Raw genomic sequence first — 12531 nt, forward strand, 5'->3', positions numbered from 1 at the left:
TGCTTACGCACAACATCACTTTCATCTTAACTTTTTCATTTGATTTTGTGAGTCTGTGTTTTCCTTTATGACCATGCCTCCAAAGCAAAAGTCCACTGCAAGTCCAGATGAGCCTGCAGCAAAGAGAAGGTGATTACGGTGGAAACAAAAGTAGGAATAATTAAGCTTTGAGAGAAAGGCCAGACGCCATCATTCACTGGGAAAGCATTAGGCTTTAGTTGCTCCACTATCGGAACAATTATAATATAAAGGATAAAGTGAGAATAATGGAACATAGGAAAGGTAGTGCTCCAATGAAAGCATCAATTGTTGCTAAGCAGTGTAGTGGATTAATGACTGAAATGGAAAGGTTATTATTGAGTTAGTTAGAAGATCAAAAGAAGTGTAACATTCTATTAGCCTAGCGTTGATGCAACATTAGGTGAGTGTCAACCTTTAATATTTTTTAAAAAAATTTCTCCTATCTCCTATATAAAGTTTTTGTATGAGTTTGTTTTTATATTCTGTTTGTTTGAACTAAAAGAAAGAGCACAATAGTATCTGTAAGTTATTATTATAGTATTACACAATAATACACAGTATTCTTATTGTTGGTCTTATTACAGTATTACTATTACCACATGAGCCGTTATAGTATTGTTATTATTATGTGCTGTTTGTCAGGGATCTGGGTCACATACAAATCTGACCTAAAGGTATTGTCAGGAACATACACCTCTTCTGTAACCTGGCGACTGCCTGCATAATTTATCTGTAATTGTAGATGTCTCAAAAATTCATGAGAATCTAGGAAAAAATTACTAGAATTATAAAGAAAATATATAAAGTGACTGTGTATAAGATACCTACAAACTGATAATTTGTTTTATTATATTAGTAGTAGTCAGTTAGATATGGAGAGGGTAAAATATACCACTTATAAATTAAAATATCTTAACCTTAACACAATGTTAAAGAACCTAAATAAAAGAACTATGAAATCTTACTGAGGGACAGAAAATAAGATCTGAACATAAGGCAGGCCACACTAAGTCTTGAATAGGAAGACTTACTGTCATAGGAATGTAAATCCTTCCTAAAGTAATATTTAAATTTAATGTAGTTCTAATCAGAATTCCAATAGTGTTTCTCTGGAACTGATTAGAATAACTTAAGAGTTCTCAATAGATATTAAAATTTGCCATAAGGCCACTTCAATAAAAAATGATGTTAACAGACTAAGGGGGACATAGTTCAGTGGAGTAGAATAGAGGGTCTAGGAATAGCCCCAAGTCTGCAGAAGAAATTACTGTATGACAAAGATAGTAATTTGATTCATTGAGAAAATTATAGTGTATTACAATAGTTTATTTAATGAAAGTTGCTGGTATAACTAACTATATTCATCTGGAAGTGAACAAAGCCAGAGCCCTGCCTCATACCATAAGGAAAATAAAGTCCAGATGGATTCAAGGATATTTGTATGGCCTTGGAATCAGGGGACACCTTCCTCAGTAAGGCACAAAATTCAAAGATAGATAATTAGATTATATAATAAAACATTATTATGGCAAGGCACTATAAACAAAGCTTAAAGGCAAATATTAGGTTGGGAAAAATATATGACAGGTATAGAATTATTAACATTGGTTGCCTCAGGGAGTAATCAAGAATGAAATAATTTTACAGTTTTGGAAAAGAAGAATCAATTTGTCTTTAATTATGGAGGATATAATTAAATATTTCGGTTACCTTAAAAGATGGAGCAATGAACAGGTACCACGTGACACATGGCCATCTTCTGAGGTCAGAGAGGAACCACTGAAGGCTTTCAAACATAGAAATGACATAATGAGATTTGTAGTTTAGGAAAAACATTATTCTGGTTGCACAACAGCTAATAATTAGAGGGGGATAAGACCTGAGGCAGGGGATGTGTTAGAAGGTGATGGATGATAAACTAAACTAGTGTGGAAAAAGTGGGAGGTAGAGAGAATTGAAAGAATTGAAGAGTAATTTATGAGATAAAATTGAGAACCTGGCAATCTACTACATAAAAGGGATAAAAGAGGGATAGGGAAGAGTCAACAATAATATCCAGCTATTGGGCCTGGGAAGTTGGGTGACTATATCACTATTCTTTGAACCCTGGATGAGGAGTAATTTTGTGTGGTAAAATGGGAGAAGTTAAGTTTTGAACAGATTGAACATTGGGATCTATCCAGAGAAGTGGCCATTATATAATTGGACTTCTGGGTCTGGAGCTCAGAAGAGACCAAATATATATAAAGACAAAGGAGTCATTAGCATATGGACTACAATTGAAGCAAAATAGGTGATATCACCTGGGAACAGTGTGTCAAGTGAGAAGGGTAGATTTGTCTTAGAATTGTCTAAGGATCTCAAGGGTGCACTTGGTCCAAGGGGCTGATCTTGCTTCTGAACACTAGGCAAGAGGAAGAACTAAAGAGTCAGATTAATCCAAAAATCCTCTGTCATTCCTACCCCTCCCCAACCTCTAGGATCTTCCTGTGACTATTAGTTCTGTCACGGGTCATAAGGTATAACCACTGAAAGCAGGGGTCCCACACAGTCCAAAGCACCCCTTTCCTTTTCCAGCACTACAATTACACACATGTTTTTTTTTTTTTTTTGTTGAGACAGAGTCTCACTTTGTTGCCCAGGCTAGAGTGAGTGCCGTGGCGTCAGCTTAGCTCACAGCAACCTCAAACTCCTGGGCTCAAGCGATCCTACTGCCTCAGCCTCCCGAGTAGCTGGGACTACAGGCATGCGCCACTATGCCCGGCTAATTTTTTCTGTATAGATTTTTAGGTGTCCATATAATGTCTTTCTATTTTTAGTAGAGACGGGGTCTCGCTCAGGCTAGTCTCGAACTCCTGACCTTGAGCAATCCACCCGCCTCGGCCTCCCAGAGTGCTAGGATTACAGGCGTGAGCCACCGCGCCCGGCCTACACACATGTTAATTAGTGTTATGCTGGGCCAAAAGTGCACCTTCCAAGGTTACTTTTCTTTAGAATATATTTATCTGGTTGGCCTTTCCTCCCCAAACTCTTCCATCAGTGAGTATTTCCAGGGGAAGGATGTCTTTTTCAAATAAAGGAAGACCAAGTACACTTTCCTTCCAGGGCACTGAACACAACTACTTAGTTTACATTTAAATAACTAAAAAGGGACTATTGCAGTGTTTCTTCCAGAACTAAGAAAGAAACTCGGCCGGGCGCGGTGGCTCACGCCTGTAATCCTAGCACTCTGGGAGGCCAAGACGGGAGGATCATTTGAGCTCAGGAGTTCGAGACCAGCCTGAGCAAGAGCGAAACCCCGTCTCTACTAAAAATAGAAAGAAATGATCTGGACAGCTAAAAATATGTAGAAAAAATTAGCCAGGCATGGTGGCACATGCCTGTAGTCCCAGCTACTTGGGAGGCTGAGGCAGAAGGATCACTTGAGCCCAGGAGTTTGAGGTTGCTGTGAGCTAGGCTGATGCCATGGCACTCTAACCCGGGGAACAGAGTGAGACTCTGTCTCAAAAAAAAAAAAAAAAAAAAAGAAAGAAACTCTATTCCAAGGTAGCTTGTTGTTGGCAACTTGCCAATAGCAACTTCTGCTAAAAACAAACAAACCAATAAACTTCCAAACCTGCTTATTCCGGTATTCTAAAACATCTGAATATTGATGGGGAGGAGGCAGGAGAGGGAAAGAAGGGAGATTTGGGAGGGGAGAGGTGAGGAGTAGAGCACGGTCCCTGGAGGCAAAAGGCAGTGGGATCCCAGTACGTGTGGGAGAGCTGAGTCTGGATGAGAGATTCACTTCTCCCCTCTCAAAGAGGGCAGGGTGATTTGTAGTTTCAGGTGTGGTGATAGGTTCATGAATGGGGGATAAGCTAGTTCCCCTGCATTTCCTCTGTGGAAAGGAAGCAAGGTCATTTGCCGACAATGAGGAGAAGGATAAGGGTGGGCTTCAAATATTTGAGAAGAATGGGAGGATTTGGGCCAGCCAATGTAGAAGATGGGAGGGGGTGCTGACCTAGAATAGACAGGGTTTCCAGCCAGCGTTTGGGGCCCAGTGGAGGTTGAAGTCCTTGAATTTGCATGCTGCCTCTCTCAGCCTTGGACGAATGTTTTCCCTTAGCACACAGCGGCTTTGGGGCTGGCTCTGTGGATTTCCTGACAAGCCAGGAATGTCAGGAAAGAGGAGTAATTTCCCCCACTGGAGGAATCATTGAAATCCAAGTGATGATACTGTAGAAGTGACCTGGATGTGTTCTGAACTTTTTTAAAAAATTAATTTTTGATATTTGGATTTGATTTGATATTTGGATATTTGGATTTGACCTCCAGCCTGGCCTATAGTTCCAGAATCCTGGACTAACCCTGAATCCCAGATTTCAGGTGTTCATTTGATATAAACAACATTGGATTTTCTCTTAGGACGTGTAAAGCCCAATTAGTCAAACGCCTCTGTTTCTTCGTTCTGTTTAAAAAATTGGTGATCTTTTCAGGTGGTTGAATCTTCCTTCTTTAAGCAGCAGTATTTTTTTTCCTTCTAAAGTGCCACTTCTGAGATCCCTCATCTTAAATCTGTCATTCCTTTTGGATGGTTTTAAAATTGTTATGCTAAACATCTGGTGTACTCTTTTTATTTCTGTTTATCATTTGGTATGTTAAATAGAATTGGTCCTCTATTTTTCTTTTGATTGGAAAAAATTCTTTATCATTTCTTATTTTGTACTAGCATATTAAAATGAGGGGAAATGATCTCACACTTCTCTATAAGTTCTCTAAATATGCCAGAAAACAAAATTAAGTACAGTGGAGAGCAAACATTAGCTCACTTCTGTTTTCTAATAAAATTTTCCCCTCTCATAGAAATTGTATAATGAGATTGAACTGTTTTGCTGGGCATTCAAGGCTCTGCATGACCTAACCCTATCTACTTTCTCAAAATTAATTTCACCATTTTCCTTCCCACACTCTGTTCCACAGTCGGCATTAGTTAAGCACCATTGATCTGGTCCCATAGAAACATTTCCTGTACTTAGGATTAGGTAAGGCTTGTCAGGTCTAAGTAGCCACTCTTTATTTTTTAGCTGCTTTATATATCCCTTCCCTGCATAAGAAGTAACAGTTGTTATTTACCTTAAATACTAACTTACTCAACAGAATATATCTACATATAACAAATTCATACAAACTTATTTATACTCTTAGTTGCCCAAAGGGGCTCACAGTGAATGTGTCCGATTCCTTTGACCTTTGCCTACAGTAGGTATAAGTGAATCAGATTGCTGGCTCTCCTGGGGTGGACACTAGAGCCAAGGTTTTAACCACAAGGTGAAGCTGTGTAAATAAGGTGAGGAAAGCTGTTCTGGGAAATGGCTCAGCTGTGGGAAGACATGAAGTCCTGAAACACAATGGTTTAGATGGAAAAATCCAAACTATAACATAATTTAAAGAGGTTTATTCTGAGCTGAATATGTGTGACCTCAGCCTGGGGGACAAGTTCTCAAGAGGTCTTGAGAAAATGTACCCAAAGTGACCAGATTACAGTTTGGTTTTATATTAATACATTCACGGAGACAGGAATTACAGGTAAAATCATAAATCAATACATGGAAGTTATACATTGGTTTGGCCCAAAAAGGCAGGACATCTTGGAGTGGGAGCTTATATAAGTCATAGGTGGGTTTTAGGGATTCTTTAGTTGACAATTGGTTGAAAGAGTTAAGCTTTGTCTAAAGACCTGGAATCAGTGGAAGGGATGCTTGAGTTAAGATAGGGGAGTCTTCCATCTCTCATGTGATGCTATACCGGAATCAGATTGGAAAGTAAACCACATTATATTGGGTTAATAAAACCTGCTTAGTGAGATTTTATTGTTTGTAGGTGTGACTCACCGGTCCTCTTAGAAAGGAATTCGGGCAAAAGAAAAAGGTCAGAGTTCAGTCCTCAGTGGTGATTGTCAGATTCTATACTTGGCTCAATATTTTCTGAGGTTAAAGTATAAGGAGATGAGTGGTGGAAGATTACTCTAGAAAGGTAGGTAAGAGCCAGTGTAAAGAAGGCCAGAGATAGCGATAGGGAATGTAAAAAAGAGAGGAGAGGCCTCTTTTTGACTGCAGTGTATGCCTCCCCTAGGGCTCATGGAGAATCTGCCAAAAACAGCTTATTCCTAGTCCAGTCCTCTACCAGAATGTCTTATAAATCATTTACTGAGATAAATGCCCCTCTAAGACATCATGAGGTTAATAATTGTGCCATTTCCCATAGAAAGTAACTCAAGAAGTAATGTTTATGTGGCCTTTAAGAATGACTTTGTTTTAATATAGATTTTTTTAAATGGAAATATTTTCTTAATAGTCAACTTACTATACTGAAAGTTAACTGGCTGTATGGCCTTGGAGGTAGGAAGAATTCATTATTGGTATTAAAGTAAGTTTAGCTTAAAGCTGCCTCCTTACATATTTTAAGTCTGACCTAAAGGTTTCTCTGTACAGAGTGAACTGTAACCTAACTGGATGTATTATATAAACAGATTGTAACCTACTCTTGTACCAATCGCCAAGTTTCAGACAATCAAAGGCAGCCAACTGTTCAAACCATATTCAAATAAGACAAATGTCAACCTTTAACCAATCTGGCTGTTTCTCTACCTCACTTCCGTTTTTTGTATGTTACTTTCCTTTTTGTTCATAAATCCTCCAACAGAGTCTCTCTGAATCTATTCTGGTTTGGGGTGGGGGTGGGCTGCCTGATTCGTGAATCATTTTTTGCTCAGTTAAACTCTGTTACATTAAATTTGTCTAAAGTTTTTCTTTTAACATTGGTGAGATCCTGTTATTAGTTGTTAACTAGTGAATGCATTTTAATCACATTAAATGCATTAAATATGATCTGCAGGTAAATTTCCAGCTTTCTTAACAAAAACAGGGAAATTCTTAGACCTAAAACATTATGAAACTTTTAAATTTATGAAAAATGATGCGTTATACTTGAAAATAGACAAATGTCCAACAGAGTTAATTAATACATTTTAAAAATTAGATTCTGCGTTCATGGAAGGAGTATGACCTGGCAGTAATGATTATAAATTACGGGAAAAAAATGTTGGACATCACACCAGCATGCAAATCTCTATTTAGTACTAGTGAACAAGAAGAAATGCCAGAGGAGGTAACTGCTTTTTGTTTCTCTCTTTTGAACATATAAATATATATGCTGGATCTTTTAGGGATCATGTAGTATTATTAAACATGTATGAAAATTAATCAGTTTTTAATTTGTCACAGAAGTAAAGTATAATAATATAGTGAAGTTTTTTTTTTTTTTTTTTGAGTTATAGTCAAGAAAATGAAAAAGGAATCTGTGCTAGCCTACTAAATAGTCCTTATCACCAGTTTTGACCATTAGTTAGGCAATGATGGTGAGCTTCCTAGACATTGGACTAAAAGCCCTCTGAAGTGTCTTCCAAATCTAAGATTTTATTGTTCTGGGTGGATCATCAAATGTAGTAAATACATGTCAGAGCTTTTTACCTCATGTTCAAAGCAAATTTCTGAAACTCACTGTGACACCTCAATTCTCTTCTTTATGACTGCTGATTTTTGAGAATAAATTTTAATATTTGCCTTCCAAGCATGGGTCCTACAAGAGCTTATGCTTTACTGCCTTTCCTTGAAACTACATGGCTAGCTGTTTTTGTATATCAAGTTCTGAAATGTTACTTAGTTTATTGGGTTTCTGACATGCACTATGAATTACCTGAAGCCTTTTCAATGGCTTGGGCAGGGCTAGAGACTTGCCCCTGAGCCTGTCTCAGTTAGAGTAGCTCCATTTCTATCTCTGTTACAGGTTGAATTTCCAAGTAAGCACTTGTTTGCCAAACAAAACAAAACAAAACAAAACAAAGCAAAACACTTTCAAAAAAACATCACCCCTGCCTTACCGGATGACTTTTTTTGCCATAATCCTTTTTTGGGGGGTGGGCGGAGTTGTTTGTCTAGAGAGAGTTTTGATTAAGCTGGAAGCAATTTGAGAGTTTTTCCCACCAAGCCTTTACTCTCTGGTCCACCAGCCCCCTTATGTTACCCAGGCCCTGGCCTGGGACCCTGTCTCTGCGCATTGTGGTAGGATTGTGCCTCACACCTCTCTCCTTGAAGCTGCTAGTTCAGCAGAAGGCTGTGATACTTCTGACTAATATTGTAGCCATTGTTAATTTATAGGAGTCAGAAGTCATTAGAGCCACTCAAGGTCCCTTAAAGGCTAAACGGGCGTGGAAGGTTTTTTGGGGGGCAGAAAACGAGACATTGATGGGCCGCTTCTCGGCTCAGACAGAGAAAAAATCATGGGGAGCCTGAGTGCAGACAGGCCAGTTCCTAATCCACTAATTACTGATCCTGTTATGTTTCAATGGGGGGCAAAGTAGCAAAGGCAATTAGCTCAGCTGTAAAGAAGCTCCTTCTGGGAAAAGAAAGGAAAAAAATAAAGGGATACATTTTTGAGGGCAGGCTGGGAATTTTCTTTTGAAGATTTTTAGAGCCATATCCTCAGCTGCTTTAAAAATACAGGTGTTGGAGGGGGCTGGCTAGAGGGCGGAAGTTACTGGGAGAAAGGGAGAGGGAAAAGCAGCAGTATTTTGGTCAGTCTCCATGAAATACTTAGTAATGTGTCTGGCATTTTGTTAGAAGACAATAACTATTATTATTAGTTATTAATTAGTATTGTTTAGCCATGTAGATAATAGTTTTATCTAACAAGTATGAAAGTACGAAAACATAATTTAAGGAATGTTGTTTGAAAATGACAGTTGTTGCAATGTGTTTTGAAGTACATTCTGACATTTAACCAATGCTTTTAGGGTTCTTCTAAGAAGTCTTCAAAGACTAAGAAGCCACAGCAGATACTGTTGCCTGAAAAAATAAATGAACAGCTGGCCTTGTTGGAAACACACCTACTCAAACTGACAAAGCAATGTGATCATTCTTTTTCTGTATACTTTTTTCTGTTTAGCATTATGTTTTTAAAAATGAGAAAATATTTTGTTCAAAGGATTAAGATAAGATTAGTGTTTGGTAAAACCTTTAAGGTTTACAGAGTGCTTTTACATTATGTCATTAATCCTAACATCCTGTTAATAAGGGATTGCTAACCGCTTTTTACAGACGTGGCTCATAAAGATTAAGTGATTTACTCAGGATTACATAGCTGCCTTGGACTTGAGCCTGCGTCTTCTGCCTCTAAAGCAGGTTTTTCTCAACCTTGACAATACTGTCATTTTGGGCCAGATAGTTCTTTGTTGTAGGGACTGTCCTTGGCACTGTAGGATGTTGAGCAGCGTCCCTGGCTTCTATCCATAGAAGCATAGCATGCCACCCTCCCAGTTGTGGCAATCAACTGGGAGGCACATGTTTCCAAATGGGTCTTTGGTGGGGTTTAGGGGTAGCACAAAATTGAGAATCACTGCTCTAAAGGCAGTAACTGAGAAATAAAGGGAGAGTGTAAGGGGTGTTAATGTGTAAATGGTTTGAACCGTGGCCTTCTAGAGTAGAAAGTAGAGTGAAGGATTAGGTTTAGGTCATCGTACTGTAGCAGTTTCATAATGGACCAATTGTGTTAATACCATGCTTGGTATTTTGGAGTTTGTAGCTTGGCAAGCTCCTGGGGAAATTGATTTAGTTTCTGACGATGATTAGTATTGTCACATTTTAAAAAATGTGGATACTTCAAATCTTCTAGAAGAATAAGAGAATACCTAAATTTGAGCCACAAACCATGTAGGAGGCTCCACTTTTGGCCCCTTGGTTTTTTGGGACCTGACTACACTTATAGAATTCCTGTCTCCATTTTACCTCTTTTACTGTGTGCCTCAGTTATATCTTGGTGGTCAAACTGTTTCAGGATTTCCTGACTTGGATCTCTCTCTTTTTCACTGTGTTCCATGTCTGTTTCAAGCTGAATTTATGAATGGAACCCAATATTCTATTCTTCCCATAATCAGTAAACCTAGTTTTGGGAAAGTGGTAATTGTCTTTTTACATATAAAAAGTATAATTCCTTAAAGTATAAAGTGTTCTAGAAGTGTGAATTACTTATTTTTATAGTATCAATAAAAACATATTACCAAGAAGAACAATGCAATATTACTAGCTAAACAGTAAATTCAACAACAACAATAATAAAAATAACAGTTTTGTACAGTGTTTTCTGTATGCTAGGTACTATTTTAAGTGTTTTATACACATTAAAACTCATATAACCTATACATAACAACCATATGAGGAAGATATTGTTATTATCCCCATTTTAAAGATAAGGAAATTGAGGCACAGAGTAGCTAAATAACTTGCCAAGGTCTCGTAACTAAAACGTGTCAAGGTTAGAATTTGAACTTAGCAAGTCTGGCTCTGGTGACTGTGCTATACTTTACTGCCTTTTAAAGATAATTTTATTAAAATGGAGTTAATATAATTGGTAGGTTTCTGAGTCTTGGGTGTGCTGATGTATGACAGTTATTTAATAAGAGAGAATCATGCCTTGGAAACTCTTCACCTATTTGGTGGTAGATCCCTTAGCTTTTAGGGGAAAAAATAAAAGGAAACAATTTAAAAGATTGGATTCTTTTTATCTGCAAAATATAATTTTATAATTGATATTTTAAGGTACACAATTTAGAATGAATACTTGAGTACTTTCCTATTTTTTATCCCTTCCAAGAATTTTTATTGCTGGTTATTCATGTTAAACAGAACATTAACTTCTCAATTTTTTTTAACTTAGATGTTACAGCTGAACTCTCAGGAGCAGAAGACCCTATATTTCTTTTCCCAATAGTTTTAAACTGGTCAGTCAAAAATGCCATGAAAGAAGGTAGGTGACCTGAATGTGTACATGATTCTGTGGATTTTGTTTCTGTTGTCTACTTAAAGATTTTACCTGTTCTAGGCAGAATATTTTGGGTTCTGATCCATTTGGAATAATGTAGAATCTTGATTGCCAAGTAATGAAAGGGAACTATACATGTACCTGATTTAAAGTCTGGAAAGACAGAACCTTGATGGTGGCTTGCTTTGGTAGTGAATGGTGTTACTGGGAAGCTTACAAAAACCGGGGCATTGAAAAAAGCAGTAGTGACTTTTAAGTTTAGCTATGAAGAAAAAGCAACATTATTGCTTAACTCAGAGTGAAATATAATAAAAATTAAGATTGCTAGTTATAATAATTATCAGAACTTTTCCCTGATTAGTCATACATTAGAAGCAACTTTAATGAAATGTTTCATAACACTTACTTAGAAAATAAATGAAATATAGACTGCAAAGGATTAGTTGGTCTTAGAAAAACAATAGTTCATACCACATTTACTTCTATATATTTTTTAAAAGCGAGAGATCTAAAAAGAAGATTAATAGACTTGCCTATTGGAACAAAATGACTATTAGCACTAGTAATCTTTCAATGCCAATAACTAAGTGTATTGGTAACAATATGTGAACTTCCATATTTTTACAGTTATGAAATTTAAGCAAAGACCTAGATTCCTGGAATTCTTTACACAAGTTATGCTAAAATGCATGAATGATGAAAAGTTTCAGCTTGTGGTGGAGTTAACAACTCCTGTCCATGACTTCTTGAAAAGGTACTTGTAATATAAGTTTTATATGTGTTAACAACTTTAAAAAATGAGTGGCATTGTCACTTTAAGAAATGTAAGGGAGACAAAAAGGAGGGTGGAGTATATGCTGTTAAAACAACTACCAGGAGATAGTGAAGATTTATGTCTGTGTGTGCAAATAAATAACTAAATGTAAAAATGTTTATACAACTGAACTAAGAAATGAGAATAGAGCATGTTCAGATTTCCAGCAGGAAATACATTAGGAGGTCTTTTGCTGTTGGGTCAGGATAGATAATATTATCTCTAAGCCATTAGCTCTCTCTCTCACACGGGGTTTTGGGTCCAGTTTTGGTCATTTACTATGTGTTTCTGATTCTTTTATAGTAAGGAACAGAGCCATTTCTTGGGGTTTCTATCTGTATATGTGAAGGGGGAATTCCTCAAATAGAAGTAGTAAACCTTAGAACTGTCCCTCTCATTCTTGAGGCCTGAATCATCACGAAAATGATAGTGTCTCATGCCAGTTATGAGAGATGTCAAATGAATCCATCTTTTTTCCTGACAACCGACAAGTGGCCTCTTCTTTACTGGGCATAGATTTATCCTTTCCATTTCAATGAAAGTAAACATCAGTAACAAAAGATCCATTTTAAAAATGGCAGCAAAAGAGCAGCATCCCCTTAAAAACATACAGGATATATTCTTCCTAAAATAGGCACTTCATTTATTAGAACAAAAGCTTGGAATATATGTGCTTCATTTCTTTCAAAAGAGAAAAGAGGAAATTCTTTCCATTAAATGAAACAGGCCATGGTAATAAGAGAATTGGTCAGAATTAGAGAGTTCCATTACATTAAACAAATGAATAAACAGCAAACTACAGCCAAAATCGGATGTTTAGAAGCTCTAATAACATTCTT

The 12531-nt window shown here is 37.2% G+C and overlaps 1 protein-coding gene across 1 annotated transcript in view; it reads left to right on the plus strand.

Annotated features, from left to right (window-relative positions):
• Window positions 1-12531, plus strand: part of CFAP54 (cilia and flagella associated protein 54) — a 282672-nt gene that overhangs the window by 82999 nt on the left and 187142 nt on the right. The window contains exons 27-30 of the mRNA XM_069491252.1: window positions 7042-7170; window positions 8855-8969; window positions 10774-10863; window positions 11506-11632. Of these exons, the coding sequence (XP_069347353.1) occupies window positions 7042-7170; window positions 8855-8969; window positions 10774-10863; window positions 11506-11632 (461 nt within the window). The remainder of the gene's footprint in view (window positions 1-7041; window positions 7171-8854; window positions 8970-10773; window positions 10864-11505; window positions 11633-12531) is intronic.

Source organism: Eulemur rufifrons, chromosome 16 (assembly GCF_041146395.1).
Source record: "Eulemur rufifrons isolate Redbay chromosome 16, OSU_ERuf_1, whole genome shotgun sequence".
Taxonomy (NCBI): Eukaryota; Metazoa; Chordata; class Mammalia; order Primates; family Lemuridae; genus Eulemur; species Eulemur rufifrons.